General features: G+C 54.2%; 5 protein-coding genes across 5 annotated transcripts in view; 1 reads left to right on the forward strand and 4 right to left on the reverse strand.

The window, feature by feature from the left end:
• Window positions 1-296: 296 nt before the first annotated feature.
• On the reverse strand, window positions 297-5091 carry RRP8 (ribosomal RNA processing 8). The gene is made up of 7 exons (XM_008159842.3): window positions 4862-5091; window positions 3092-3455; window positions 2424-2877; window positions 2205-2334; window positions 1915-2021; window positions 1730-1826; window positions 297-1507 (listed from the first exon to the last, which is right to left on the reverse strand). The coding sequence occupies exons 1-7, from the start codon at window positions 4958-4960 to the stop codon at window positions 1388-1390; spliced, it is 1371 nt and encodes a 456-aa protein (XP_008158064.2). The 5' UTR covers window positions 4961-5091; the 3' UTR covers window positions 297-1387.
• A 94-nt stretch (window positions 5092-5185) lies between these two features.
• On the forward strand, window positions 5186-11704 carry ILK (integrin linked kinase). The gene is made up of 13 exons (XM_008159838.3): window positions 5186-5254; window positions 5679-5814; window positions 8993-9158; window positions 9315-9410; window positions 9607-9703; window positions 9792-9875; window positions 9978-10063; window positions 10181-10290; window positions 10397-10524; window positions 10609-10730; window positions 10802-10901; window positions 11005-11135; window positions 11298-11704. The coding sequence occupies exons 2-13, from the start codon at window positions 5726-5728 to the stop codon at window positions 11445-11447; spliced, it is 1359 nt and encodes a 452-aa protein (XP_008158060.1). The 5' UTR covers window positions 5186-5254; window positions 5679-5725; the 3' UTR covers window positions 11448-11704.
• On the reverse strand, window positions 11676-13034 carry TAF10 (TATA-box binding protein associated factor 10). Its single transcript, XM_054724937.1, has 5 exons — window positions 12758-13034; window positions 12486-12640; window positions 12225-12289; window positions 12025-12139; window positions 11676-11842 (listed from the first exon to the last, which is right to left on the reverse strand). Exons 1-5 carry the CDS (start codon window positions 12987-12989, stop codon window positions 11753-11755), a joined length of 657 nt encoding a protein of 218 aa, XP_054580912.1. The 5' UTR covers window positions 12990-13034; the 3' UTR covers window positions 11676-11752.
• A 490-nt stretch (window positions 13035-13524) lies between these two features.
• Window positions 13525-21766, reverse strand: TPP1 (tripeptidyl peptidase 1). The gene is made up of 13 exons (XM_054725398.1): window positions 21723-21766; window positions 21536-21607; window positions 21128-21267; window positions 18550-18700; window positions 18217-18344; window positions 17890-18068; window positions 17435-17633; window positions 17081-17274; window positions 16771-16835; window positions 16228-16348; window positions 15975-16133; window positions 15694-15819; window positions 13525-15514 (listed from the first exon to the last, which is right to left on the reverse strand). The coding sequence occupies exons 1-13, from the start codon at window positions 21764-21766 to the stop codon at window positions 15374-15376; spliced, it is 1719 nt and encodes a 572-aa protein (XP_054581373.1). The 3' UTR covers window positions 13525-15373.
• A 1014-nt stretch (window positions 21767-22780) lies between these two features.
• Window positions 22781-27566, reverse strand: part of DCHS1 (dachsous cadherin-related 1) — a 33324-nt gene continuing 28538 nt past the window's right edge. Inside the window, exons 17-21 of the mRNA XM_008159834.2 lie at window positions 27352-27506; window positions 27046-27176; window positions 26643-26926; window positions 26149-26287; window positions 22781-25854 (exon numbers count right to left, since the gene is read on the reverse strand). Of these exons, the coding sequence (XP_008158056.2) occupies window positions 23243-25854; window positions 26149-26287; window positions 26643-26926; window positions 27046-27176; window positions 27352-27506 (3321 nt within the window). The 3' untranslated portion in view covers window positions 22781-23242. The remainder of the gene's footprint in view (window positions 25855-26148; window positions 26288-26642; window positions 26927-27045; window positions 27177-27351; window positions 27507-27566) is intronic.

Here is a 27566-nt window from a genome sequence, read left to right on the forward strand (position 1 = left end):
ATCTTCTCCAGCACTAGCCTTTCTTGCCTATAGCTTTTCCTAGGACATGCTGATCTGGCCCTAGTGTTAGGCAGAAATGACAGACCTTTCTGCCAACGAACAGCCCAATCCCCCACCCCAACGTGGCATCAACTGATGGTTATTTATGGAAAAAAAACCCAACTCCCTCACCACCACCCTCCAAGGATGGCTCAGACTCTATCAAGAATCTCTAAATATCCTATTAAATGAGCCCGTTGAAAGGCCTATATTGAGTTCTCTGAGTCTTCCTCACGAAGAGGAATAGAACAAATCTATTCTTTTTAAAAAAATATATATTTTTATTGATTTCAGAGAGGAAGGAAGAGGAAGAGAGAGATAGAAACATCCATATGAGAGAGAATAATTGATCGGCTGCCTCCTGCAAGTCCCCACTGGGGATCGAGCCCACAACCTGGGCATGTACCCTTGACTGGAATCGAACCTGGGACCTTTCAGTTCACAGGCCGACGCTCTATCCACTGAGCCAAACTGGCTAGGGCAACAAATCTATTCTTTACCCTCCAACCTCCAACCCAGTCCAGAGAAGGTCTTTAAAGAACAATGAAGCTTACAACACACAATACCTAGCTACATCTATAGTTTACTGAGCACCTCCTCGTACCCAGCCATGGCTATAGATCTCCTCAGTTGGCCCACAACAATCCATGAGACAGGAATTCTACCGTTTTCCAAATGAGGAATGTGACATTCAAAAATCAAATGACTCTCAGCCAGGCCCACCTGATTCTAAAATCTGTGCTCTCAGCCAGACACACACCAGGGCCCCACAGGACAACAGATGCCGGGAGTGTTTGGGTCTTGTAGCTCCAAAGGTGGAGATGAGACTAGAGGGGAAAGAAGTGTTTAGTGCAGAGACAATCCAACAGTCCTGACTCAGAAACCCAGTTTGTTGTACTGAGCCAGGATGTTGGAGGGCTACTAGTTGTTCAGAGCCAAGAAGCAGACCGAAGCTGAAGAGGCAGCAGTTATGAGTAAGCAGAGGAAGCTGGTCTGCAGACAGAAGATCAGAAGAGAGAATGGAGACACCAGGACAGGAAGCCCATGTGGCTCCTAAGAGACAGAAAAAAAGAGTCAAATAATTCCAAATAATCTAGTTTCCATGACACCTAGGGGATCCATAATTCCCAGATATCCCTGTGTTCTCACAATAAACTCCGTATTCTTTAGCCAGCCCGAGTGATTTTATGCTTCTTGCAACCAAGAATCCGTGAGTAGAGCAGGGCTGAACCAGGGGTTTCATCATACTTTGTTCTTGGGATAGAGGAAGGTGGTACCCGGTCCTGGGTCACAGCCTGGCTGGTTATGGAGTTCAAGACTTGCATCCCCTTCAAGGGGGCTCCAGAGGTCACCTGCGCTTATAGAGACATGGCTGAAGCTTCAGGCCTAGGAGTTGAGCCTTGGGCCCCACTCGAGGGGGCCCAGTCTTTTCAAAATCAAACAAGAAGAAGTGGCTGTTGGTCAGGTCCTAGGGGCAGAAAAGACCCAGTGAGTCGCAATTCCTCACCCCATTCTTTAAAAACACCTCCATCTATGTCCCACCCTTGCTCGGAAAGCTTCCCAGGGCTCTCCCATGAGTCATGCCTTCAAGAAGCAAATGTCTGTGCCCATGGCCTTCTTCCTGAACACCATTCCCCTGAAAAGGGCCACACATGAGACAAAAACAGGGACAGACTTCTTGGGCCCTCACCTTGGAGGTGATCTTGAAGCCCAGTTTGGTCACGGCTCCCAAAAAGGCCCGGACATCTTCAAAGCGGCTGCTAACTTCAGCCACTTTCAGGAGACCCCTGAGAAGAATGGAAAGTTCTGTGTAAGTGCAGACACACACACACACACGTGCACATACACATGCACCTGTGTCCTGGAGGCTCTTACCCGGGCTTCAGCACTCGATTTGCCTCCTCCAGGAAGTCCCTGATGTTGGTTCCCATCAGCGAAAGGCAGAACACAGCCACATCTACAGACTCATCCTCCAGAGGCACCTGTGGGTAGTGGGGGTGGTGTATGAGGCACACAATTTGGGGAGGAGAAGGCCAGCAGCGAGTGGTAGGTTGGACAGCAGGATGGGGGTGTGGGCAGGGAGGAAGAAGGGAGTGTTAGAGATTAGCACATGCAGGCTGGACTTAGAACACAGGCCAGACACATAGAGGGATAAAGGGGTTTACCTGGGCCATGTCACATACAGTGACCCTGGGGTCCATAGAGGCCAAGTCAAAGCAGTGCACCGGGTTCCGGATACTTGAAGCCAGGCGGCAGTCCCCACAGCCAAAGTCAGCTACCACCAGGGACGCAGGCCTGGGAGTGGAGGGGAGGGATCACTCACTGGTCTAGTCTGAGCCCATGATTGACCAACATTGGTTCTCACAGTGCCCAACCCCATTCACCGCTGGCGAAGATCCCTGGCGATGCGGTCCACTGGCTGTAGTGGCCACTTCTTGACTTGGCTCTGGAAGCCGCGGTGGTAAAGGAGAAAGGCCTCAGGGTCTTCCTGGAAGAGGCGCTGTGCAGCACTGCTGGGCCCCGAGTACAGCTGTTCGTTGAGGTAGCGAAACCGGGCACCATCCAGCCGCTGTGCCATGCGGGCTCGCAGAGCTCCTGCCCGAGCCTCGTGGTTATCCTGAGTGGGGGCAGGAGGCACCTCTGTCTCCTCTGTGGGGGCTGTGGCTTTGGCTGGGTCTGGCGGCTGAGGTGGCCGGAACTTGTTCTTGTGTCTACGCTTGTTCTTCTGCCGGTTCCGCCACTGCTTGCGACTCAAGGCATGGGGAGTTTGGGGGGAAGTGGTCACAGAGCTTGGCTTGGATGGGTCATCTGTAGCACTCCTCTTCCAAGCTTTGGCACCTGTCGGGGGAAGACGGAAAGGCATATTTGGGGCAACATCCACTGAACTCAGAGGCTTGGCAAATTCATCCTGGCCAAGACAGAGACTGTGGCCTGGATGAAAAGTACTTCTAACTGCCTAACCTCACATCTGATGGTGGGAAGTGACCTGGGTCACATGTAAGATCAGATGATTACCCCTCCCTGTCCCACACACACATGCATCCACTAATACCTGTTTGGTCAGCACTGTCCAGGTGCTGGGCAGGCTTTGAAGGGGCCTGTTTCTGGCGTTTCCCCTTTCTTTTCTCTTCTGCAGCAGAATCACTTTCAAGAGCCCTTTTACGGCACTTCTTCTTTTTTACTTCCTTTTCCTCAGAGTCACTGCCAGGTAGGCCTTGATTTTGCTGCTGCTTCTTCCTTTTCTCCTCTACTTTAGTAGGAACACTGGCCAAGGAGGCCTTTTTTGGGCGTTTCTTTTTCCTTTCCACCACGTCCTCCTCCTCAGAGTCACTGCCAGGTAGGCTGGGGAGTTGTTGGGAAAGAGATGCTGCCTCCAGGGCCCGCAGTGTGGCCAAGAGCTGTCGGCGCTTGGAGCCCTGGAGGGGAAAGAAGGGATGAAAGCTGGTTTGGCTCAGTGGGTAGAGCGTCGGCCTGCGGACTGAAGGGTCCTGGGTTCAATTCCAGTCCAGGGCACATGCCTGGGTTGCAGGCTCAATCCCCAGGATGGGGTGTGCAGGAGGCAGACAATCAATGATTCTCTCTCATCACTGATGTTTCTATCTCTCTCTCCCTCTCCATTCCTCTTTGAAATCAATAAAAATATACATATGTAAAAAAGAAGGGATGACAGCAGGGGCGAGGAGAATGGATGGGACCTGGGGAACGAGAAGGGAGAGATAGGGACCTGATTCAAACACTGGCAACAGTATCTGGATTATTCCGAGTTAACTAAACTTGTCACGAAGCATGTCAGACCCTGAAGAACTTTCAAGTTGCCACCCCAACCTTTGGGAGGCTGGAAGATAGAGAAACCACCCATCCCACCGTCTTCAATGTTCAGAAGAGGTACTGGGGTTCCCAGGAGAAAGGTGTTAAAGCCACAAGCAACAGGACCAAGGCCAGAGACCGGGAGTTCCAACCCTCCATCTCAGGTGTTTGCCTCCAGCTGATAAAAGGTAGAAGGTTACTGAAAAGAGTGACACCTATTTAAAACGACTCCAAACTGAAGGAGACAAGCGGCAGACAGCGGGACCAAAGGCCTGGATTATAGCAATGGGTTGAGGGAATGAAGAGGAGGCGTAAAGCAGACAGATTCTATGTTGGAAGCTCACGGAGAGTAGGAAGAGCCTGAGTACTGCTGCCTTCACATCAGCAAAAGCTTAAAAGAGAAGATCTACTGTCTGGGAGGCCTTCGGGATTGAAGTCCAACTGGGCAGTCTTAGCGCAGGCACTTAACTGGGAGGTTCTTCGCGCCCCCTCCACACCACTTTGAAATGGTAGTGCAGACAACCCTTCACTGTCATTCCCTCTCCCTCTCTCAAGTCCAATCTCCACACTGCAATTCTGAAGGAATCCTTGCCCTACTAAAACCGCCTCATGGACTTCTGACTATCCTTCAAATATGCAAAACCACTAATTTACCTCTCCAACTTCAATGGCTTCCCCTCTCATTCTCTGTGCTCCAAGGACACGGATTATTTCTGTGTGCGTGACCCTAATTGGACATGCATGGTCTCTTGACCCAGGGCCTTGGCACGTGCTTTCCTGTCCAAGAAACCCTCTTTGCTTCACTTAACAACTCTCAGTTCCAACGTCATTTTCTTGTGGAAGATCTCAGATCTCCGATCTCAGTCGGCCACAGACGCTCGCGCGCGCGCGAACACACACACACACACACACACACTTACTCGCGGAGTGCGCGCGCGGCGTGGCCAGCGCTGTGACCCACGAGCACCCGCTTCAGGGCCTTAAACGGCTCCCAGGGACACTGGGGGCCACTCACCTTGACTTGACAGGCTGCCGCAGGCCGAGGCCGCGAGGCTACAGGCCGGAGGCCCGCGGCCAATGAGGCCTCCTCGGCCCACTCCGGCTCCTCAAACATCTGGGTGGTGCGGAGTGAGGTCGCGGGATGCCCGCGCCTCTCCACGTGCCGAGAGCGTCTCCGGGAATCCGGGCGCACCGAGCCGGAAACCAAGCAGTGAAAGCTCGGGTGGCTAGAGCGGCCGGCGCGGCGCCGAAAACCATCGAGTTTAAACCCTGGTGGGCTAGAAGGGCAAGGAGGCGGGAGGAAGGGAGGTCCGCGCGGGCTGCAGAGGGCCAGGGGCGGGGCGGGGCCGGGCAGCGGGCGCGGCCGGACGGGAGTTCCCTGAAGAAGGCTCCTCCAGCCCGAGTCCCGGTGAGTGCGGGAACACCCGTGCCCCCTCCCCAAGGCGCCCTCACCCCTCCCTTCGCCTAAGTGCGGAATCGGGAACGAGGGCCACCCCCAGGAAAGACCCCCCGATCTCCTCCCCCAGGAAATAGGGAGTCCGAACTTCCCCCCCCCCTCCTCCAGCTGTTAGCGGATTGGGTCCCTGTGCGTGCTCTCTGACATCCCTTCTGGAGACAGACTACCTCCCACTCTCCTATCTCGCCCGGACTCGCCTCTCTCTCTCTCACGTCCGGGGACACACAGTTGGGGATCCTCCCGTTTCCCCGAACTCCTTCCCAAACCTCCACTGACTGGGGACGCAGCACCCAGACCCCCATCCCCAACACAAACACTTCTGCACTGCAGGGGACAAAGTTTGAGGCTCACCCCCGTCCCCTGGATCTCTCCACAGTCCCCAGGCTTCCCCAACCCCAGGGGACTCAGCGCCGGGACGCTGCTATGGACGACATTTTCACTCAGTGCCGGGAGGGCAACGCGGTAGCCGTTCGCCTGTGGCTGGACAACACGGAGAACGACCTCAACCAGGGGTGAGCCGAGGTGTCTGGTGGGTGAGAGGGAGGGCAGACGTTCCCCTCTCGGCGACGTGGGGTGCTCCTCTGGAGCGGCTGACTTTCCTATCCAGTGTGATGAGTGCCAAGCACAGCCTGTTTGGGGGGCGGGGAGGGCAGAGGGTCTCCACAGAGGAAGCTGTGTTTGAGCTGAACCTTGACGGCTAAGTAAGAGTTTTATTGGCAGAGGCCGCAGAGAGCTTTCCAGCCTCAGGGAACTTCTTGGGCGAGGAGGCAAGACCGAGTGGGGAGTGCCCAGAGACTGTCAAATTTCATACGGCTGGAGGATAAGAAGCAATGGGTGCAAGTGGAGAACCACAGGAGACTGGAAAGGTCTGCAAGGGTCAGCCAGACCATGCAAGGACATTTAGGCTATAAGAAGGCCTTTGTTTTAAGAACAAGGCTTTAAAGCCATGTAGTGACGTGAGATTGTCCATTTGCAAAGGATCACCTTGGATGCTTTGTGAAGGCGGTGGCAAAGTGAAGAGAAGCAATTGCCTAGTTCATCCCAGACGTGGTGGTGGCGGCTTAGACTAGAGTGGACAGGTGAAAAAGAAAGATCAGATTCCTGAAATAGTTATGATAAGGAATTGGTGAAAGCGTTAGGGGGAACACTTTGTAAAATATATGATTGTCTAACCACTATGCTGTTACACCTGAAACTAATACAAAATAATATTGACTGTAATTGGAAAAGACATTTAAAAAAAGAATAGTAAACAAACACATAAATAAAAAAGAATTGGTGAGACTTGGTGGGGGAAGTGAGTAAGGTCAAAGGCAATGACGAGGGTTCTGGCTTGGTCACTTGGGTAGATGGTGGTTCCTTTAACTGAGATGGACAAGATTGAAGGATGATAAGCTCCACTCTAGACGTGTTAAAGTGACAGTAAGGGAAGTAGAAATGTTGAGGAAGTTGTTGGTCATGCAGATCTGGATTTCAGGAGATGTGTCTGACTTGGAGACACAGACCTGGGAGATATTAGCATATAGATGATATCTGAAGACATGGGTGTGAAGGAGAGGGGATGAGAAGCCTGCAAGACTTAAAAGGAACAACTGGAGGTTGAAGGAGAAACAGGAAAACTTGGTTAAGCATAGAGAAGTGAATGTTTCAATGAAGGGGGAGTGGTCAACATTGTATAGGCTCCCGAGAGATCAAAGAATTTAAACACTTTATGGTACCCATATATCCGATGATCTCTGTGAGGGCTGTTGCAGAGGAAAACAGGTGAAGAATCCAGATTACACAGGGTTCCTTCCTTTAAGGTACTCTGCTAAATACAACCCCTCTGCTGGGCACTAGAGGTGGGGATTCAGACTCAATACCTCAAGGAGGGGCCTTGGGCCAGCTAGGTTGAATGAGAGATGTGGTTGGATAAGACTGGAAGACAAGGAAAGCAGTAGTGATGTTGACTCAGAATGATGGATTTTAATTTCATTTTAAAATTTATTTTTTTAAGGTTGGCAGAGTTTAGTTTTTAGGTTTGAGAGGCAAGAATCACCTGTCATCTTCTTCCAGGCTCCCACTAGGCTCATTGGTTCCCATTAGGCTCTATACTACTTCTCCATAATTCGAAGTCACTTGTTCCGTCACTCATATAATTCCTTAAAGGGTGTTCTAATAAAGTCAGTGGGCGCTGTTACTATTTTGTTGGGGTTATAAAGGCTGAGGCGAAGTTGTCCAGTGGGTGTGGCACCCAGCTAGACTCTGCTGCCCAAAAGTGAAGGGGTGGCAGTGAAACTGGAAGGCTTTGTTGGCTTGAGGGGATAGGTTTTGAGGGCCCAGGCTGGCCATATGATGTCTGTGAGGTTGGGATGAATTCCCTGCAGGCCCCTCTGGGATTCAGGTCTTGGCCCTGAGGTCACTGTCCGTCTGACAGTGGGCAGAAGCCTACCCATACTTTTGCTCTCAGGCTCTGGCCTGTTTTGGGGCCATAGTCTGGGGGGTGGGGGGGATGATAAGCCAAGGCATAAATTAAAGTGCTGGGAAGTAAAACTGCCTGATATGCAGGGGGTGGTAACTGCTTTGGGGAGGGGGAGGGGGAGGAACCCCACCTCCCAGGAAAACTTTTGGCTGAGAGCTGATGAAGGCAGCTGCGGAAGGAAATCATTACGTTTAAGGCCACGCCCCCTCCCTCCCATGAGCTATTGGGGGCTTCTGGTTGGCCTGCGGAGGCCAGACCCCTGACGAGCTCCAGGCCGGGCCCAGAGCCCCCACACGGAAGTGACCACAGCACTAAGGCATCCGGAGGCAGTCGGCCCAAACCACAGACCAACCCCAGCTCCGCCCCTTGGAACTGCCTCCGGGACTGGAGGGAATTTCCTTTTATGGCCCCAGGCTGTCCTGCTCCCACCCAATTGTTTTGGTGGTTTTTTTTATACAGTTCTTTTACTTTATAAAATATAGGTCCATGGGAAAAGAAAAAAAAAGTCAAGCAGTTTTCTTTCTACGAAAAGCCACTCTGATTTTCTTCTGTTTTCTGGGCCCAGGATTGTTTGTGTAAAAAGAATCCTGTTTTATGTGGTAGTTTGATAGCTGCCTCATCAGTAATGGCTTATCAAAACCATTTCTCATTTGCATTATAAACCCAAAACTTTTTAAATTCCATTCCATTTTTAAATCTTAGTTTCAACCAGAGCCAATCAGTAAGTTTGCCCCCTCGCCCATGAATTGTGGCATTCTTTCTCCATGACTCTGCACCCGCAACATGCACTGAACCCATTGTCAATCCATTCTCTCGAGAAGCTTACAATCTGACAAGACAGCCCATTCATGGATTTTTACAATCCAGTGTTGTATTATAGTAGGGGGATGTACAAGATGCACTGGGAAACAGAAGGGACCAACAGATGTTGCAAAAGGGATGCAGAGGACACCAGATAAAGAATGCTACCACTTACTGAGATAGGGCATGCCAGAGAAGAAGGGCTGGTGGGAGATGTTGATGAAAACAATGAATCTTAGGGACTTGTTGAGGGTTGGGTTTGAAGCTCAGGGGGGGTCTGAATTGGACAGCTTTGGGAGCTGCGGACATGAATGAGAATTGGAGTCCTGGAGAGGTAAGGTTGCCCAGGGTGAGTACACAGAGGGACTATATAAGGCCATTGCCCCGTTCCACCTCCAGATAAATGACCATTGCCCCTTCCTCCAAAGGGACGATCATGGCTTCTCCCCCTTGCACTGGGCCTGCCGAGAGGGCCGCTCTGCTGTGGTTGAGATGCTGATCATGCGGGGGGCTCGAATCAATGTGATGAACCGTGGGGATGACACACCCTTGCACCTGGCAGCCAGTCATGGGCACCGTGATATTGTGCAGAAGGTATGTATGATCCCGTTCCCCACGTCAGCCACAGGCACTCTCACATACTGGGGAAAGTATGTGTACTCTTCTCCCTCACCTGCCTCAACCCCCGTCTCATTTGGGACTGACTGCGCTTTCTGCCTCTTCTTTCTGTGATCTGGCCCTGGGAACCAGCTGCTGCAGTACAAAGCTGACATCAATGCAGTCAATGAGCATGGGAATGTGCCCCTGCACTATGCCTGTTTTTGGGGTCAAGATCAGGTGGCAGAGGTAAGTACTCAGGCCCTCAGCCCTGGGATGGGTGGGAGTCTGAGCCCCAGTGGGAGATCTGGAGTCCTCATCCTATCCTGTGAGCACTGCAGAGTACAGGACACTCATAAGATTTGTGCTGCATCTGAGTTCATGGTTGTTGTGACTGCCAGGGAGGTGGCAGGGGCCGTCATCACAACCACCTTTTAATTTCCAGGACCTGGTGGCTAATGGGGCCCTTGTCAGCATCTGCAACAAATATGGAGAAATGCCTGTGGACAAAGCCAAGGCACCCCTGAGAGAGCTGCTTCGAGGTCCGTCCCCCAACCCCCAGCTGTGTCCTTGTCTTGTCCCTGCCTGTCTCCCCAGTAGAGGCCAAGACCATTTGTCTTTCTTCCCCAGAGCGGGCAGAGAAGATGGGCCAGAATCTCAACCGTATTCCATACAAGGACACATTCTGGAAGGGGACCACCCGCACTCGGCCCAGTGAGTCAATTGTGAGGGAAGGGGTGGTAATAGGGAATAATCCTGGGTTTCTCCAGCTGGGTTAGGGGGGAAGCTGGGTACCTGACCTGCTCACACTCTCAGGAAATGGGACTCTGAACAAACACTCCGGCATTGACTTCAAACAACTCAACTTCATGACAAAGATCAACGAGAATCACTCTGGAGAGGTGACCCCTGCCTTCCTTGCCCCTCCCTCCCCAATTACATGATCTGTACCTCCTTTTAAGTTTATTCTCATTCGTGGCTTGAAAGTTAAAGCCTCCTAACCCTTACCTGTCCCTCAGCTGTGGAAGGGCCGCTGGCAGGGCAATGACATTGTCATGAAGGTGCTGAAGGTTCGAGACTGGAGTACAAGGAAGAGCAGGGACTTCAACGAGGAGTGTCCCCGGCTCAGGTGGGGCAAGGCCTAAACTGGAAGCTACTGCTTCCAGGGAACCCGACTTAACACCCAAGATGCTTTACTCTTGTTCTCAGCCAGGGACACTCTCTTCCTCTCCCAGGATTTTCTCGCATCCGAATGTGCTCCCAGTGCTAGGTTTCTGTCAGGCTCCACCTGCTCCTCACCCGATTCTCATCACACACTTGATGCCATATGGATCCTTGTACAACGTACTACATGAAGGCACCAGTGAGTAGGGGATGCCAGATCTCACTGAAGGGGGAGAGATACGTGAGCCTTTCCAAGCTATTTGACTCTTGCCTCCTCTCCTAGATTTTGTTGTGGACCAGAGTCAGGCTGTGAAGTTTGCATTGGACATGGCAAGGGGCATGGCCTTCCTACACACACTAGAGCCCCTCATCCCACGACATGCACTCAACAGCCGAAGTGTAATGGTGAGGTTACAACTTCACTCCTGCCTCAGTCCCCCAGACCTTTCCCTATCTAGTAATCTTCTCTTCCTCAGATTGACGAGGACATGACTGCCCGCATCAGCATGGCTGACGTCAAGTTCTCTTTCCAATGTCCTGGGCGCATGTATGCACCTGCCTGGGTGGCCCCTGAAGGTGAGGTTACTTGGGAGGTAGAGAAGGTCAGCTCAGTAGCAGTGGAGGGGGGGAGAGACGGGACAGGGGAGGCAGCCGGAACAGATAAGTGTTATCCCTCCAGCTCTGCAGAAGAAGCCTGAAGACACAAACAGACGCTCAGCAGACATGTGGAGTTTTGCAGTGCTTCTATGGGAACTGGTGACACGGGAAGTACCCTTTGCTGACCTCTCCAACATGGAGATTGGAATGAAGGTGAGAGCGCGTGTTGGGGCAATGACGGTAGTAGTGACAATTGTAGAGAGCTGGGCTTTCCCCAGTTGTTCAAATATAGTCATCCTGTCCTGATGGCTGGAGGCCTCTCACTACCTAAGACTCATGTTCTGAGACCCACCTTGTTTTTCCCTTCATTTACAGGTGGCACTGGAAGGCCTTCGACCTACCATCCCACCAGGCATTTCTCCCCATGTGTGTAAGCTCATGAAGATCTGCATGAATGAAGACCCTGCTAAGCGGCCCAAGTTTGACATGATTGTGCCTATCCTGGAGAAGATGCAGGACAAATAGGGCTGGAAAGTCCTTACCTAAACTTAAGATATGTGGGACACAGGGGAATGCACCTCCCAAAGCAGCAGGCCTCTGGATGCCTCCCCTGCCTCCAGTCATGGTACTACCCCAGCCATGGGGCCCATCCCTGCCCCCATTCCTAGCACTGTGGCCCCAAAAAGGGGCTGGGCTCAGAGCTTTGTCACTTGCCACACGGTGTCTCCCAGCATGGGAGGGATCAGCCCTACCTGTCACAATAAAGTTTATTATGAAAACAGGCTGGTGTGGGGATAAGGAGGCAGACAAGTACATATAAGTTGGGTGGCTCAGGTGAAATAGTGCGGCTTCTTCACATTGATGCCATACTCGCTGAGGGCAGGGGTCAAGTCCTCCATGGTTAGAGTGTACTTGCGGTCCTGGGGGGAAAGGGAAGAGTACCTGCTGAACACTGGAATCGTGATTTCAATCCCAGGTGGGTGACCCTGAGTAAGTTTTTTACTTCCCCTAGGGTTGAGTTTCCCCCAAAGGGGTTTCAGGATAAATTAAGCCTCCGCTGCTGGGGGAGGTAATTACTGATTCAATGATTCTCCCCTCACACCTTGCTCTTGCTTCGGGAGCTGCCAGAGGCCGTGCCCTTCATTTTGCAGTGCTGTAGTGCATCGTTGGCAATATCTGAGATGAATTTCTGGGCAGCTAGGGAGATGAGCCGAATTCTAGAGAGAAAAAACCGGCATAAGAAGCTGGACAGCAAACACCACACAAGCACCCAAAGCTCTAACCTGTCCAGAATTTACTCACATGCGAGGGTCTGAGGCCTCAAAGCCAGCACGGTTCAGATAGTAACCAGTCACTGCATCTGGGATCTGAGAAACCAATGAGACATCTGTCAGTGCTTGCCCTGCGCACTGCTGGGCTAAGGTGAGGGCAGGAGGGCAGGCCTGGCTATGGGAAGCTCACAATTTGTGTGGGCAGGGGGGGTGGGTAAACCACAAGAGCTAGTAGAAGGGCAAATACAAGAAGAGGGCGTTGGGAATCCAGATGGTGTGGCAGAAAGCCCACCGTAGGCGTGTAATCCTCCAGCTGCATCAGGAAGTCCACCAGAGGCGTGCTGGACACCACCGGCTTCACGTCTCCGTTGGCCGCGCTCGGCAGCACATAAACCCCGTTAGACATGGCCCCATCCGGGGGCGCCGCGCCGCCCGCCGCCACCGGAGCTGGAGGAGAAGCAGCGCTGTGACCAGTGGAGGGCCCAGGGCCCGGCTGGGTCTGCCTTCCCCGCCGACGGGCCCAGCCCGGGGCGCTCCCGCCCCCTCACCCGCCCCGGCCCTCACCCGCCCCGCGCCGCTCGGCCGGCTCCCCGGCCCGCGCCGCCACGGGTCCCGCGCCCCCGGCCGCGGCTCCAGCCCCAGGCCCCCCTGCTGTCCCCGCGGGGCTGGCCTTGTTCTCCGCAGCGGTGCCGGCGGGCAGCGCGGCGGGGGCCGAGACCGCGGGGGCCGGGCCCGGGGCCGAGGCAGCGCAGGCCGGGGCCGCCTCGGGGTCCGCGCCGGAGCCGCTGCAGCTCATCGGGCCGGTGGGAAAGGCGGCGAACAGAGCCGCTTCCGCTTCCGCTCACGCTACGCACACACCAGGATGACGTCAGACGCCTCGCGCTCGCCCCGCCCACGCCGTGACCGCGGGGCTCCCCGCCTACCGGTTGCCTAAGTGCCCGCTAGCTGACACAGACCGGGGGCGGAGCCCAAACCTCGGAGGTTCGCCTCCCGCTGCCTGTACGAGGCGGCTCCACCGGTTTGGGAAGCCTGGAATGCCGAGGTCTGTCTCCCACGGGCCGGGACCTTCATTCAGCCGGACTCCTAAAGACCTTGCTTTGGACTCATCGGCCCCGCCCGACACCCCTCGACCACCGCTTCCCAGCCAATCGGCATCCTTTCTAGTTCCCTTGTTATGCATTTTAGGGTTCGTAGTGGAGGAGGAAAGCCCCCTCCCCGCCAGCTGCCCGGAGAAATGAGGACCGCAGGAGAGCGCACACAGGGCGGCTGCAGACAGGAAAGTATTCAGCCTGAGTAAACAACATATGCAAAAATCACACTGAATGCAAGAGTGAGGTTCTTGATGTAGCAAACATTTATTTAATTCCTATTTGCCAATCCTGAGCTAGGGGCCTGGGAATACAAAGTTAAGTAAAACAAGATTCTAGTCCTCTAGGCACTACTGGCCTTGGAAAGCGAGGCAAACAGGTCAACTGGCAATTTCAATACTACGTGGCAGTTACAGTACTAGAGGTAGACACAGGGTGTGCAGTGCAAAACACGAAGGGAATTAACATCTGCTGCCTACTTTTGTGTCAGGGACTCTATCACCTTTATTCCATTTAATTATTCACTGGTAGTTATGAGAGACTGGTATAGATATCCCCACGTACCACGTGAGGACAAGGCTCAGGGAGATGAACTTAGTTGCCCAAGGCTCTCCACTAGTCTGTATTAGAAGCAGAATCAAACAGGTTTGGCTTCAAGTTCTGGGACTTTTGCACTATACCAAAATCAACCAGCTTTCAGGGAGCCAACAGGTTCACAAGAGAAGGTGGCTTCTGAACTGAGTCTGGAAAGAATCCTTGACATCAATCAAGCAAAGGGGAGTCAGGGGTAGTGTTAAGGGCACAGAATATCTTGAGCAAAAGTGAAAGAACATATTTGAGGGAAGAGCAGGGGAGGATAAACAATTGGTTACTCAGGAACAAATATCAAGGAAGGGGTCAGATTTGTGAGTCATGATAAAAAGCCTAAACTTTATCCAATAATCTTTGAAGGGTCTTAATCAAGTAAATGGCTTGATGTGATTTTCATTTTATCTCCGGAAGATGGTTTAGGAAAGGGCAGGAAGAAAGGTCACTTTTTGCAAGAGCCTACAATTCAAAGGAGAGAGAATGTGGCTTTAAGCTAATGTAGTAGTAGTGGAGGTGGAGTGAAGTAGATGAGTTCTAGATATACATAGGAAATATAACACTGGCAGGACTTGTGGACTGATAAAGATAATGTCAGAGGTAAAGTCAGCAGGACTTGTTAATTGAAGTGTGTGTGTGTGAGGGGGAGTGACAGAAATAGGAGTCTAGAAAGACATTTAGCTCTCTGGCTTGGTTGGAAAAAGCGTAGTATATTCACCAAGAAGAAATAAAAGGATTGGGAAGGAGGAAGAGAGATGAAGTGTTGAGAACTGCACATCTTGCACTTGAGGTATCAATCACGGTTGGATAGAACGTCTGATTTAGTAAGATGGTGATGGCTGTGGATGCCAATCATTGATTTGTTCCAGGGGACAACGGATAGAGTGAGGAGAGCAATAGACTAAGTAAGGATGCAGTAGTGAAGTACATCAATGAGGAAGCAGAGAAAGAGAAGGAGGAAGAGGGAATGGTCAGAAAAGAAGTTAAGCCCTAGTAGCTAAGGAAAGAGAGGGAGTGGGCAACTGTGACAGAGGGCCATAAAGTAAAGATTGGGAGGAGTGCACTTGAAGCAGCAGGGAGACCATTGTTTCTGTGTCAGGGGAGGAAAGATAAAAAAGGAGAACAGAGGTCTCATTGAAATGAATTGAGATGCAAACACAAAGTAAAATCGTGTACACAGACAGTGTAGACAACCCTTGGGAAAAGCCTGGTTGCAAAGAGAAAGAAGGAATGGGGGGGATGGGGGGGGGGCGGAGAGGGTGCTCCCAAACTGTACTGGTTATAGCATGTGTAGAGGAACCTGAGGCAGGAGTGGGGAGACCTGAGATGATGGAGCAGGGTAGGGTTGGGAGTCAAGTCACGCTCACAGCTCTTCAGGGTCAGGGATATAAGCTGTCTGCAGCAGTCAACAGGCGAGGGGGCAGCAGGGCTTCCAACAGTGCAGAATAAGGAAACAAGCTACCAGCTGTGGGGCAGGGGATAGGCCCTCTCTCCCATCAGGAAAGGGTCAAGGGTTGATTAATGTCTTCAGCAAAGCTGGGAAGTTGGGTGTTCCCCAGCCTGTCACAGGATCCCAGCCAGGGCCAGAGCAGAAACCCTGACCCTGCACCTCTTCATTCAGACAGGACTCATGGCAGCCACGGGTTACCTAGGAATAAGGTGGGCATCAGATCTGGGCCTGCTGGTACCAATACTAACAGATTATACCCCCTCACCCTGTATTCAGATCCCAGAGATTATCCTACCCCATCAGAACTGCTCTAAGGTTTATCTTAGCACTCCCCATACTCTTATGAAAAGGTTCACACACCTCCCTTCCACACTCACATCAAAGAGTCCTGCCCCATGCTGCTGGTAGAGCCTTGGGTTGAGAAAGCCAAGAGGGGGGCGGCCATTGAGGATTCTGTGTTCATTTATCAGGGATAGGATCCCTCCAAACACCGGAGTAGAAGCCTGCAAGGGTGAGGGTACAAGTAATTGGATTTTGGGGAAGGGGTGTTTGAAAGGATCAGAGGTCTCTGAGAAGTCAGGGGTTCTGGGCACAAGGTCTTGGCGGGGGTACAGGCTGAGGGTAGTTCCTGAAGGTTGGAGGCCAGGCTGATTCTCACCGAGGTGCCAGACACCCATGGAATAGGCACGCGGTTGCTGACCACCCAATAGCCATCGGAGAGTGCAGCCACATCTGGGTAGGCACGTCCACTGGCACTGAAGTAACTGGATGGTGGCAAGTTGGGGCTGGAGCTCAGGAACTTGGCAACAGCTTCCTCCTGAAAAGCATCGTTGAGTGCGTATGTCTTCTGAACTGAGGATTCCTGACCTCCCCGACTCCATTCCCACCCATCCACATAAACATACACGTACCTGGTACGGAGGTCGTGGGAACACATTGCTGAAGCCGCCGCCACTGATATAGTCAACAACCTCATTTGTGATTCGGAAAGGATTCTGGAAGGACGTGCCTCCCACCGTGGTGACATAAGGGCTGAGGGCAGAAGACAGCACTCAGATTTTAGGGGTCCTAAGGGTACCTCCAAAATGGGTGGCGATGCCCTGGGTGTTGCTGGAGGGGCTGGACTCTGTGGGGGAGCATGTACGTAGTGATGACTAAGGTTTTGAGCCCCGAAGGCTTGGCTGAGGTGACTGCATACTTTTCCTAACAGAACACCCACCATATCTTCCACTAAAATGCCTGGGACCTGAGAAGGAGAAACACTGGGAGCTGTGTCCTACTCAGGAGACTTGGGGCCTGGGACCCACTGGAAGAGGGGAGTGCAGCAACCAGGGCATGTGAAGCTGAGGCTGAGCCGTAGGAGCACCCGGTGGGGTCAAGGCAAAGGTTCCAGATCATAAGGTCACAGATGAAAGGTTGGTGGTCACCGATAAGTGGTGAGCTGGGGTGCTTACCTGGAGGCAGGAAAGCTGGGACGGAACTGGTGTCTTCCAGAGGTAGACCAACACCCGGCCCCACTGTCACCTGAGAGAGACCAAGTTTAGCACTCAGATTAATTGGTCAGAGCTTGGTATGTAGGTTTGGCTGTGGGAGAGGAATTCAAGAGTTAGTCATTAGTGCAAGAGGTCAGAGTTTAGAGGTCAGGTCAGTGGTCCCAGTTAAGTTCAGAGTATGAGTCAGAGATCAGAATAGGATCAGGGGTCACTGTGGGGTCAGAGCTCGCAGTTTGGGTGGGTGGGTGGGGGTCTAAGTTTTCAGTAGGAGGTCACCTGAGGCAAAGAGCAGGGTAAGACCCCGAGCAGCAGCCTTCATGAACTCAGTGTTGACCCTCTGGATGTAGGCACTGCTGAGGGAGTCCTCGTCATCTCCGTAGCTCGCGGTGTGCACCGGTGGCAGGGCTGACTCATTACTGAGCAGCAGGAGCCACTGCAGGAAGGGTTCCTGGGACTCATGCCGGCCTGGATGTTTTGTGGGAAGGGGAGCACAAGGCAGTCATTTGGAAGGCGGGGGGGGGGGGGGGGGGGAACGTTCCAGGATCTCCCTCTAGTTCAGTCGGAGGAGCAAAGATCAACACTCATTCCTATCCCTCTTCCCACCAACCAAGCCCCTTGGCAGTACCAGGGTTACTGTAGACCCAGGTGGAGATGTTGGCGCCAGCACTCATCAGGTACTCCACATCTAGACTGGCCTCGATCCCAGCCCGGCCCCGGCCCTGTTGTCCAACCACCTGGGCTACTGATGCCTGGTGTGCAAAGTTCCCACCAAAGAGATGCATGAATTCAGCCAGGTCTGAGTCGTGGAAATACTGCTCCAGGAACTACGGAGGGAGCCAGAGCAGATACATGGGTCATAGGACATAGCCCCATGGGACATGGCCCCAAGAGATACCATCCTAGATCACACTAGCCCCCCAATGTGGTAAGATCAGATTTGAGGAGATCTTTTAGACTAAAACCCCCACTTTACTGAGGCTCTCCCCAACCTTCCCCGTGGATAGGGGATAAGAGCGGGCCCTTGGCTGGTCAGGCCCCGTGGGGAGGCTTCAAGGACCCTAAGGCTCCTGCCTGGCTCACCTGGGCACAGGCTTGGCTGTTGTTGGTTGTGCCAGAGCCCACGTCTTGTGCTGTCAAGTTGTATCGCTCACGGATAACGGATGGGGTCACCCCCAGGTGCAGGCCAACAGTCTCTGCCACCTGTGGCTCAGGGCGTTGCCTCAAGGATGATGTGGGGGGAAAGCGGTGCAGCCCCCCAACTGTGGAAAGAAGATTAGGTTTGAGGAGATCTTTTAGACTCCAACCTCCACTTGACTGCCAATCTCGCCAATCTCCCCCCATGGCATCTAAACTTCTCCAGCCCCTGGCCCTGCCTGCCCCAACCCCACCAACCCCATTGGGTGTTACCAAAGTCCACATGGGAGGCCAAGGCCTTCGGGAGCTGGTAGGGTTGTAGGGACCTTACAACATGGGTCTCTGCAGGTCCCCCCACATAGCGGTGAAACTCAGACCCAGAGAGCAGCAGCTCTGCCTGTCTGGAGGTCAGAGAGCAGAGAACAGAGGTCAGAAAACATGGAACAGAGCAGACGGCTGTGTGAGCATCACCAGGCAGTTAGTTGTCTCCCTATGCGTTAGCTCTTACCCATAGCCCCCAGCAAGCTCTCAGCTCCCTCCCATTGGGGTGACTAGTCTCCCTGGTGGCACAATTGGTACCCCCGTGGGGCAATGATTCTCTCTCACCGAACACTCATCCAGCACGTCAGAAAGTCCTGTGTGATCACTGATTGGCAGTTCCGGGCTCCAGCTGCCAAGAGCCATTTTTGGACCGTGTGGAGGGTCAGTGGTGATGGCCGGACCAGTTCAGCCACATCCTCCAGGGTCAGGTATTTTCCTGCAGGGATTCAGTAGAGGCTCTTACCTTCATTCATTGCTTTTCCCAGTTTCCCTTTTTGGACCTCAACCAGGAGACATCGGGAGCCCGGAGAAGGGTCTTGAGGGACTTTATAGCAACATGGTAGTCTGTGCAGGTGCAGCTTATACTTGGGGGCCAGGGGAAGACAAGCTTGAGAGAACTGGAATGCCAGGGCCAGGAATATGGATTTATCCTAAAGGCTACTAGGTTGCAAATGCTGCACCACAGCCTGCACTGCCATGATCACGAAAAACAAGTGAGGTTCATAAATTAAAACTCCATTTTAAGCTTATTTCCAATAACAGTTTTTGAGATTTTCAGAGCCAATTATAAGATGATATCTAATTTAGCTCAAATTTTCATACACGTTGATTTTAATTTTAACATGATGGCAAGTCACCGTTTTCCTGTATGGAGCCATGCACACCAGAACTCGCCTCCTGGGTGCATCTGAGACCGCCCTTCCCCCCACGCCTCTACCCACCAGGAAGGGCTGCAAGCAGGGGAAGGACACAATCCAGCCTGACCATTGGAGCGAAACATCGACGGTTTTAGAGCAGAGAGTGGAGGACAGTGGGGAGGGGATGGAGGGGAAGAGAGTCACAGGGCTGGCTGCAGCCACGTGAGAGAATAAACTAAGTTGGTGGCAAAAAGGGGTTGAGAAGTGGAATACACCAAAGGCTATTTTAGAGTTGGAAGTGGCAGCCTCAGCATCTCAGTGGAGGAGGAAAGGGAAGTGGATTTGGGGAACTTGAATTGGTGAGCACCTAGATGTTCAACAATCCCCAACTTATTTTTTTAAATATATTTTATTGATTTTTACAGGGAGGAAGGGAGAGGGATAGAGAGCTAGAAACATCGATGAGAGAGAAACATCGACCAGCTGCTTCCTGCACACCCCCTACTGGGGATGTGCCCGCAACCAAGGTACATGCCCTTGACCGGAATCGAACCCGGGACTTTCCAGTCCGCAGGCCGACGCTCTATCCACTGAGCCAAACCGGTTTCGGCAACAATCCCCAACTTATAATTCCGACTTTACAATGGCGCCAGACCGATGCACATTCTGTAGAAACTGTACTTCGAATTTTTATCTTTTCTGAGGCTAGCAGTGTGGTACGATACTCTCTGCTGATGCTGGGCGGTGGCAGGAAGCCACAGTTCCCAGTCAGGCACATGATCACGAGGGCAAGCAACTGGTACTCTACCAATTTCTTGGATCTTGTGTTCTGAACATATCTAAGACAGGCTAGGCTAAGCTATGATGTATTAAAAGCATTTTTGACTTAATATTTTCAACTTGTGGTAGGTTTATTGGGATGTAACCCCCATTGTAAGTCAAGAAGCATCTGTACTAGATGCTACTTCTCCATTTGTAGAGTCATAATTTGAATCCAGATCTAAACATAAAGCCTGTGCCTTTTTTCTTTTTAAATTAAGCCCTGGCTAGTTTGCTAAGTGGTTAGAGCATCAGCCTGTGGACCTAAGAGTCACTCGGTTCAAGTGAATGTACCTGGGCCCCGGCCTTTTTGGCTCAGTGGTTGAGCATTGACCCAGGAACCAGGAGGTCCCGGTTTGATTCCCAGTCTATGCCTGAGTTGTAGGCTCGATCCCCAGTGAGGGGGGTGTGCAAGAGGCAGCAGATCAATGATTCTCTCTCATAATTGATGTTTCTATCTCTCTCTCCCTTCCTCTCTGAAGTCCATAAAAAATATATATTTTTTAAAAGTGGATGTACCTGGGTTGCAGGTTTGATCCCCAGCTCCAGGCAGTTGGGGTGTGTGTGTGTGTGTGCGTGTGCGTGTGTGCACGTGCCAATCAATATGTCTCTCTCACATCTATGTCTCTCTCTCCCTTTCCCTCCCTTCCACTCTCTCTAAAAATCAGTGGGAAAAAATATCCTGGGGTGAAGATTAAAAGAAATAAAATAATTTATTTTAGAGAGGAAGAAAGGGAGAGACAGAGGGAGAGGGAGAGAGAAAAAGAGAGCGAGAAAGAGAGAAGCAGCTGGCTCCCATACCCGCCTTGCACTTCCACCAGAGATTGAAAAGCAACCTGGGTATGTGCCCTGACCAGGAACCAAACCTGTAACGGTTCTCGGTTGGTTGGGAGGATGCTCCAACTGAGTCACACTAGCCAGGGGAAAGCCTGTGCTCTTAACCACATCTGCTTTCAGGTTTCTAGCCGGACAAACACAGATGGAGGAGGTTTTGGAGGAAGAATGAGTCAGTTTTGGACAGGTTAGCTTCAGTTCACTTTTCATTCAGGAACTTTTCAATGAGAGCCACTGCCCTGTATCACCCGCTGACAGGCAGGGAGAGCATGACCTTGACATGCTCTGCACTGTCCCAGGCTCAGCCCAGACCTGCACCGCATCCCACACCCCACCCCTAGCCCCGAAGGCACCGTAGCGAGGAGAGCCGGGATCCGACACAGCCTGAACCAGCTCGGGCAGTCTTTCCAGGTTCTGCTGTCTCAGAGCAAAGGTGAGACTCAGCTCTTCCTCAGGGTCCACACGGCCCAGGGACACCCAGCCTGGGGGCAGCCTGTGGGGTCAGGAACACGGCCTTCGTTAGGGTGGCGATGGGAAATAGTCACAGAAGGTTCGGGATTAGGGGCTGAGAGCGTGGGAAGGACCCCAGCAGCGGATATGGCTCAGGAAGGTGGATGATAGGTGACTGAGCCTGGGAACCTGGGGATGAGACTCTGGAGTGAATGCCAGGGGCTGGTAAGGGGATGAGCGAGGCTACGAACAGGGCAGTGGGTGTAGGACAGGGCATACAGGGAAGGGGAGGTCGTGCTGAATCAACTCACGTGCGCTGCTGGTCGGGTTCCGGGCTGTAAGTGCATTTGCCCACGACGAAGAGGGCTAACAGCCCTAGGAGGCTGCAGGGATGGCAGGTGGGTTTCAACGGCCACTGGGTTGTGATGGTCTCCCCACCCTCCAACATGTATTCCCTCCCACATGATCCCCTTCTCCCAGGCCCTCCTGGTTTCTTACCAGGCTCCGAGTCTCATTCCGTCTCGCAGCAGATCTGCTGTCATGTGACAGATCACATGAACCCTACGGTCTACCACTACCACCCTTCTGCCTAGAAACTAGTGACGTGCAGGTTCCTCCCCCAAGTGGGCGGTCCTGAATGCTGGGGGGAATGGGAGGGGCTGCCACTTCTGGATTCTTCTGGATCCAGTGCTGGATTCCACTGCTGGATTCTTCCTCGGTGGCCCATCCGGCCCTGGCTTTGGCCCAGAGTTTCCTCCTACTGCGAGTCCACCAGGACTCACAGGAGTGGGGGGCGGGGGGCCCTTAAGAAAGGAGCCCTAGGCCAGTGGTCGGCAGACTCATTAGTCAACAGAGCCAAATATCAACAGTACAACGACTGAAATTTCTTTTGAGAGCCAAATTTTTTAAACTATATAGGTAGGTACATTGTTATTAACTTAATTAGGGTACTCCTAAGCTGGCCTTTGCTAAAAACTCAAGGGGCCAAAGAGCTGCATGTGGCTCGCGAGCCGCAGTTTGCCGACCACTGCCCTAGGCCCACAGACCCAAAGACCCGGGTTCTTCCTAGCTGTGTATCAGGAAAGTCACCCACCTAACCTCTCAGAGACCAGCTTTCTTCACTTAGAATATAAACTGGTCTGTCTCATAGGGTTGCAGTGAAATTTAGATAAAACAGGCAAATCGCTCAGAAGTCTGATGGCAAAGGCTCAACACATTTGAGTCCTATTACAAGTGAATATATTGTGGCCCCAAGAAAAACACATAAGCCACTTGGTTGCTCCTGTATCCACCCCACCTCCTTGAAGACCCTAAGGCCTAGAGCTGGTCATCCCTAAGATCTCTCTTCACCCATCCAGCCTCTCTCTGGGTCACCGTCGGCCTTCTTCCTGGCCTCCTGCCTGTTAGAGGGAAAGATAGACTGCAGAGAGCTGGCTCCCAGTGCCACCCCCACCCTGGATGCTCCTGTGTCTACCACCACTCTGTGCCTCCTGGGGTGTCCACAGTGTGCTAGGTGCCTTCCAATCCCTCTGGCCCCCACAGAACTGAGCCGGACGCTGGGTACAAACTGCAGTTTATTAAGGCTCCAGAGTGAGAATTGGCACTTGGTTCTGGGCAGGGGAAGGGGTGTCAGTGGAACCCAAAGGAGCTGGGCCCAAACAGGTTGGAGGACCTCCCCCATCCCCCCTACCCCCCAATAAATAAAGTCTCAGCTCCATCTCAGGGTGCTGGCACAGGGCAGGAAGCCCTCGCTGAGGAGAACCAGGGCTGCTGCCTCCTTCACGTGTCTCCCCACACTGGACCTGGCCACAGGTCAGTGCCCACAGGGCCTCTGTGGTGGTGGTACTCTGATGGGGCCGGGGTGAGACGTGCGACCTGCTCCCACTGGAAAGTTTGGGGCGGGGAGCGGGTCTCCCCTGTGGCCAATCGTGGTCCGAGGCTGCCCAGGGCAGGCTCAGATGGGGCCTGCATTGGGGACACGGTGCGTGTCCCAGGTCGGGGCCCAGCCTGGGCCACAGCTAGATGTGCAGCTCCGTGTCATCGGGTGGCTCCAGGCCGGACTCTGCGCTAAGTGCTGAGGCTGAGGGGCCCTGGGCCACCCCAAATGGCGAGACAACGGGTGAGCGAGCAGCCAGAGGTGACAGTGAGGGTGAGAAGCTGGGGGACATGGCAGCTGAGGACAGGGAGCCTTCGTGGCTGATGGGGGAGCGGTGAGAGGCCGGCGGGAAGATGGCCCGGGTTGCAGCTGTGCTGGCTGGCTTGGGAGGCACAGACTTGGCTCCTGGGTGGGCCACGGCAGTGATGAGGGGTGGTGGGTCAATACGGGGAGCTGGGGGACATGGCCGAGCTTCATCCTTGAGCCGGGCGATCTCTGTGAACACACTGGCCAACGGCTGGAACTGAGGGCACCAGCTCAGCAGGTAGTCCCAGTTATAGCTGCCACGGAGCTCTTCCTCGCCAGCCACAATGGCCGTCAGTGCACCTGCCACGCATGGCTTGCCATCTGCTGGGAAGCCATAGTCCCCAGTGGGTGCAGGGCTCAGGCCACATCCCCCCAGGAAGGCCGTGGCAGTGGCCGGGGGGCCCTCTTCTCGGTACAGAGTGGCTCCTGCACCTGGCAGCAGCAGCCCTGCCTTTCGGCCCTTATACCAGGTGTCGGGGGCAGGTGGCTCGCAGGATGTGTCACTCAGTCCATCTGCATCCTGCTGAATGCCCGAGTCGGGGCCACGGGCAGCGAGCGAGGAGGCCACACTGGCCACACGGGGGAACTCGTTGATCATGCGGATCTCGTCATCCTCCGCAGCCTCGGCTGAGCCTCGGCCGCTTGAATGGGAAGGGTCCAGGGAGCCGCCCCGCGGGTAGGGACCTCCAGCTCCTGGCCCACCATAGCTGGGGAGAGTCTGGTGATACAGGTGCTCGGAGGGCGGTGGGCTGGGGGGCTCCCGGCCCAGCTTCTGCAGGGAGCCACTGGCTAGGGGTGCTGCCTGGGACATTGGGCCAGGCGCTGCCTCCGCCTTGCGGTTACGGGCCCGCACCAGCCCAAGGACCAGGGCTGCCAGTGCGAGCACCACCACCACTCCCAGGGAGGCTGCCACAGCCCCCACCAATAGCAGGTTGAGGTCAGGTGCCAGGCCCAGCGCCGTGTGGGTGATATCCACGGTCACCGGCACTGTGGCACTCCTCGAACCAGGCAGAGGCCCCCGTGCCACCACTTCCAGCCTCAGCTCTCGTGGTGCCTCACGCCGGGTTCGGCCCCCACCTCCAGAGGGGCCTGTTCCGCTGCCTGGTGCTCGGCTGTCCACCCGCAGGTACAGGGCACCTGTAGTCTGGTTGATACCAAAGTAGGGAGAAGAGGTGGCAAGGGAATAGAGCACTAGGCCATCGGCACCTCCATCCTCATCTGTGGCCTGCACGTGACCCAGGCTGTGGCCACGCCGGGCACCTTCTGGCACTTGGAAGTGGAAAGCTGGAGCCAGGAACACCGGGTCATACTCATCCTCGCCAGTCACCAGCACGGACACAGTGACCGAGGCGGAGAGGTTCCCAGCATCGGCAGCACCCACCAGCAGCTGGAAGCTTCCTGTGTGCTCGTAGTCAAAGGCCACTCGTGCCCGCAGCTCCCCTGTTGAGCTGTTCAGTGCAAATGCCTCACGTCCCTCAGGCCCTGGTCCAGCCTCCAACAGGGTGTAGCGGAGCCTCCCGAAAGCCCCGGCATCCCCATCCATCGCATGCAGCGTGGTCACAAGGGTGCCTGGAGGCTGGTTCTCCGCCAGGCTGGTGCTGAGCAAGCTCAGTGGGAAGGCTGGGCCATGGTCATTCACATCCTGGACCTCGATGGTCACTGGGGCCAGAGCAAAGTGTGCCCCCACAGGGTCTGCAGCCTGCACGACAAGCTGATGCCGAGCCTGGGTCTCACAGTCCAAGGGCCGGGCCAGTCGCAAGGCACCTGAGCTCGCATCCAGTTCAAAGAGCCCTGCAGGGTCGCCCGAGCTGAGGGTGAAACGCACGAGGCCATGAGGGCCAGGATCGGCGTCAGAGGCCTCCACATGCAGCAGCTCGGCTCCAACAGGCGTGTCCTCGGATACTGCCACGCGGTAGGCTGCTCGGGTGAAGACGGGTGGGTTGTCGTTGACGTCCAGCACGGTGACGGTGACCGGCACGGCTGAGCTGCGAGGCGGCTGTCCCCGGTCAGCTGCAGCCACAGTTAGATTATACTGGGTTAAGCTTTCGAAGTCTAGAGGCTCAAGCAACACCAGGCATCCCAGTGCCTGGGGGCCTAGTCCACCACTCTCCCCGGCTTCAGCAAGACGCGGTTCCAGCTGGAAGACTCGGCCCCGGTTGCCACTGACAATGCTGTAGTCCACAGCGGCATGGGTGCGGCTTCCGTCAGCATCTGTGGCCTCCAGGGTGAGCAGGGTGGAGCCAGGGGGCAGGTCCTCGGTCACCGCCACACGGTAGTGTGGCAATGTGAAGCTCGGGGCGTGGTCGTTCTGGTCCTGCAGCTGCACATGCACTGTGGCTCGGGCTGCCCGGCCTGGCATCCCATGATCTCGAGCTTCCAGCACCACGTCCACCACTCCTAGCCCCTCATGGCCCAAAGCCACTGTTCCCGCTGTCGTGAACAAGGTCCCTGAAGTGAGAAGGGAATGGAGAGAAACATGAATGCAGCAGAGGCTATGGGTGAACAGAGCAAGTGACCCTTCAGGACCTAGGAAATGGCCTCAGAAGTCAGACTCCAGGACTCAGGGAACAGCTTTTAGACATGCAGCCAGGACAGGGCTTAAAATAGAGACAAAGGAGGGAAAATGTCCTCTTTGGGTAAGAGATCTATGAGTTAAGAGTTTGGACAAGAAATTCTAGGAAGGAGGTCAGAATACGGCCCAACACAGTCAAAGATATGGGGTCAGACCGGGACAGAACGCACCATTGTTGGGGTCAACACTGAAGCCCTCAGCAGGGGAAGCCAGGTGGTAGGAGATGTGACCGTTGGCACCTGAGTCCCGGTCAGTGGCAGAGACGGAGAGAATGGCACTGCCTGGGGGCGTGTGTTCCAGCAGCATCACCTGAGGTATGAGGACAAATGTTCATGGCCATGCTGCCCTGCTGTCCATCCGGCCTGTGTTCTGGAGGTGGGTCCCAGGAGCCGTACTTGGTATCCATTCCAGCTTGGAGCCCATACTCCTTAGTATTTGAATTGCCCACCTTTCCCCATTTTGGGGCATGGGGCAAAGAACCTGGATACAGTTCCCACGACTTGCAAGACTGGTTTGAGATGAGACCTTTTCCCCTCCCGCCTAGAGCTCCATCCCCAGGTCAATTCTAAGGTCCAGCCCATCTCAGACACTTCTAGCCTCCTCCCTTCTCTCCAACACGAACCAACCTGGGTCTGGGTGTGGGGACATCCAGGGACACTGGTACCTGGTAGAGGCTCTGTGAGAAGACAGGTGCGTTGTCATTGACGTCCTCCACGAGCACCGTGAGGTTGGCACGGCCCTCGTGAGGCCCATCATGCGCCAGCAGCTGCAGGTGGTAGCGGTCACACTGCTCGAAGTCCAGGGGGCCTGTGAGGGAGACCCGGCCTCCATAGCGGCCTACGCTGAAAGGGTCCTGGGGTCCAGATGAGCTCAGCACATACCACAGCACCGGGCCGGAGTCCACGTCATTCCCCGTGACCTGTGCAATCTCTGAGCCCAACAGTGCATCTGCAATACGTACGTGGGACAAATGTGTTTGGCATGGCTCAAGACACCTCTGGAGCCCCAGAGTGGGGAACAGTGCCACCCTACCACCCTTTGTACCTCTTACTTTACCCGGCCCTCACCTTCAGATACTTGGAGCTCCCAGGGCTGGGGGATGGTGGGTCGATTGTCATTGGTGTCGATGACCATCACCGTCAAAGTAGCTGAGCCCACCAGGGCTGGGCTTCCTCGGTCTGTGGCCATCAGTACCAGCCTGGACATAGTCAGGTGGAGCACAATTGGGGGAGGGGTCCGGGGATAAGGGAGAACACTGGGCAGGGCTAGGGAGACTCAGAATGTGGGCTAGGAATTGAGGGGGATTCCAGGAGGGACTTGGAAGTTGGATGGACCCAGGATGGGGCTGTGGAGTCTATAGAGCCAGGGCTCACCGTGTTTCCGCCCAGATCTCACGGTCCAGGATGGCTGTGGTAGTGATAGCGCCTGAGGCTGGGTCTACATGAAACAGTCCCCGTGCTGGCTGGGATGCAGCCAGACTGTAGGAGATCTGTCCACTGGGGCCCTGATCCAGGTCATCTGCCTCCACCTGTTGGAAGTAGGAGGCTGCTGGCACTGGTCTGGGCACAGTCAAGTCTGACCAGCCCTC

This window comes from Eptesicus fuscus, chromosome 13 (genome assembly GCF_027574615.1).
Source record: "Eptesicus fuscus isolate TK198812 chromosome 13, DD_ASM_mEF_20220401, whole genome shotgun sequence".
NCBI lineage: Eukaryota > Metazoa > Chordata > Mammalia > Chiroptera > Vespertilionidae > Eptesicus > Eptesicus fuscus.

Bases quoted from the DNA above. Each gene is read 5' to 3' on its own strand.
- RRP8 (XM_008159842.3), bottom strand. From the start codon at position 4,960: ATGTTTGAGGAGCCGGAGTGGGCCGAGGAGGCCTCATTGGCCGCGGGC. The intron at 2,878-3,091 runs GTATTAGTGGAT...TTCCCCCGACAG, and splicing joins GGACAGTGCTGACCAAACAG to GTGCCAAAGCTTGGAAGAGG. The intron at 2,335-2,423 runs GTGAATGGGGTT...CTCCACTCCCAG, and splicing joins GCCAGGGATCTTCGCCAGCG to GCCTGCGTCCCTGGTGGTAG.
- ILK (XM_008159838.3), top strand. From the start codon at position 5,726: ATGGACGACATTTTCACTCAGTGCCGGGAGGGCAACGCGGTAGCCGTT. The intron at 5,815-8,992 runs GTGAGCCGAGGT...CTTCCTCCAAAG, and splicing joins GAGAACGACCTCAACCAGGG to GGACGATCATGGCTTCTCCC. The intron at 10,525-10,608 runs GTGAGTAGGGGA...CTCCTCTCCTAG, and splicing joins CGTACTACATGAAGGCACCA to ATTTTGTTGTGGACCAGAGT.
- TAF10 (XM_054724937.1), bottom strand. From the start codon at position 12,989: ATGAGCTGCAGCGGCTCCGGCGCGGACCCCGAGGCGGCCCCGGCCTGC. The intron at 12,641-12,757 runs GTGAGGGCCGGG...CTTCTCCTCCAG, and splicing joins GGCCGAGCGGCGCGGGGCGG to CTCCGGTGGCGGCGGGCGGC. The intron at 11,843-12,024 runs GTGTGAGGGGAG...CTTTCCCCCCAG, and splicing joins GCTCCCGAAGCAAGAGCAAG to GACCGCAAGTACACTCTAAC.
- TPP1 (XM_054725398.1), bottom strand. From the start codon at position 21,766: ATGACAGCAGATCTGCTGCGAGACGGAATGAGACTCGGAGCCTG. The intron at 17,634-17,889 runs GTGAGCCAGGCA...CTCCCTCCGTAG, and splicing joins ACAGCCAAGCCTGTGCCCAG to TTCCTGGAGCAGTATTTCCA. The intron at 15,820-15,974 runs GTGAGAATCAGC...TCACCCTTGCAG, and splicing joins CATGGGTGTCTGGCACCTCG to GCTTCTACTCCGGTGTTTGG.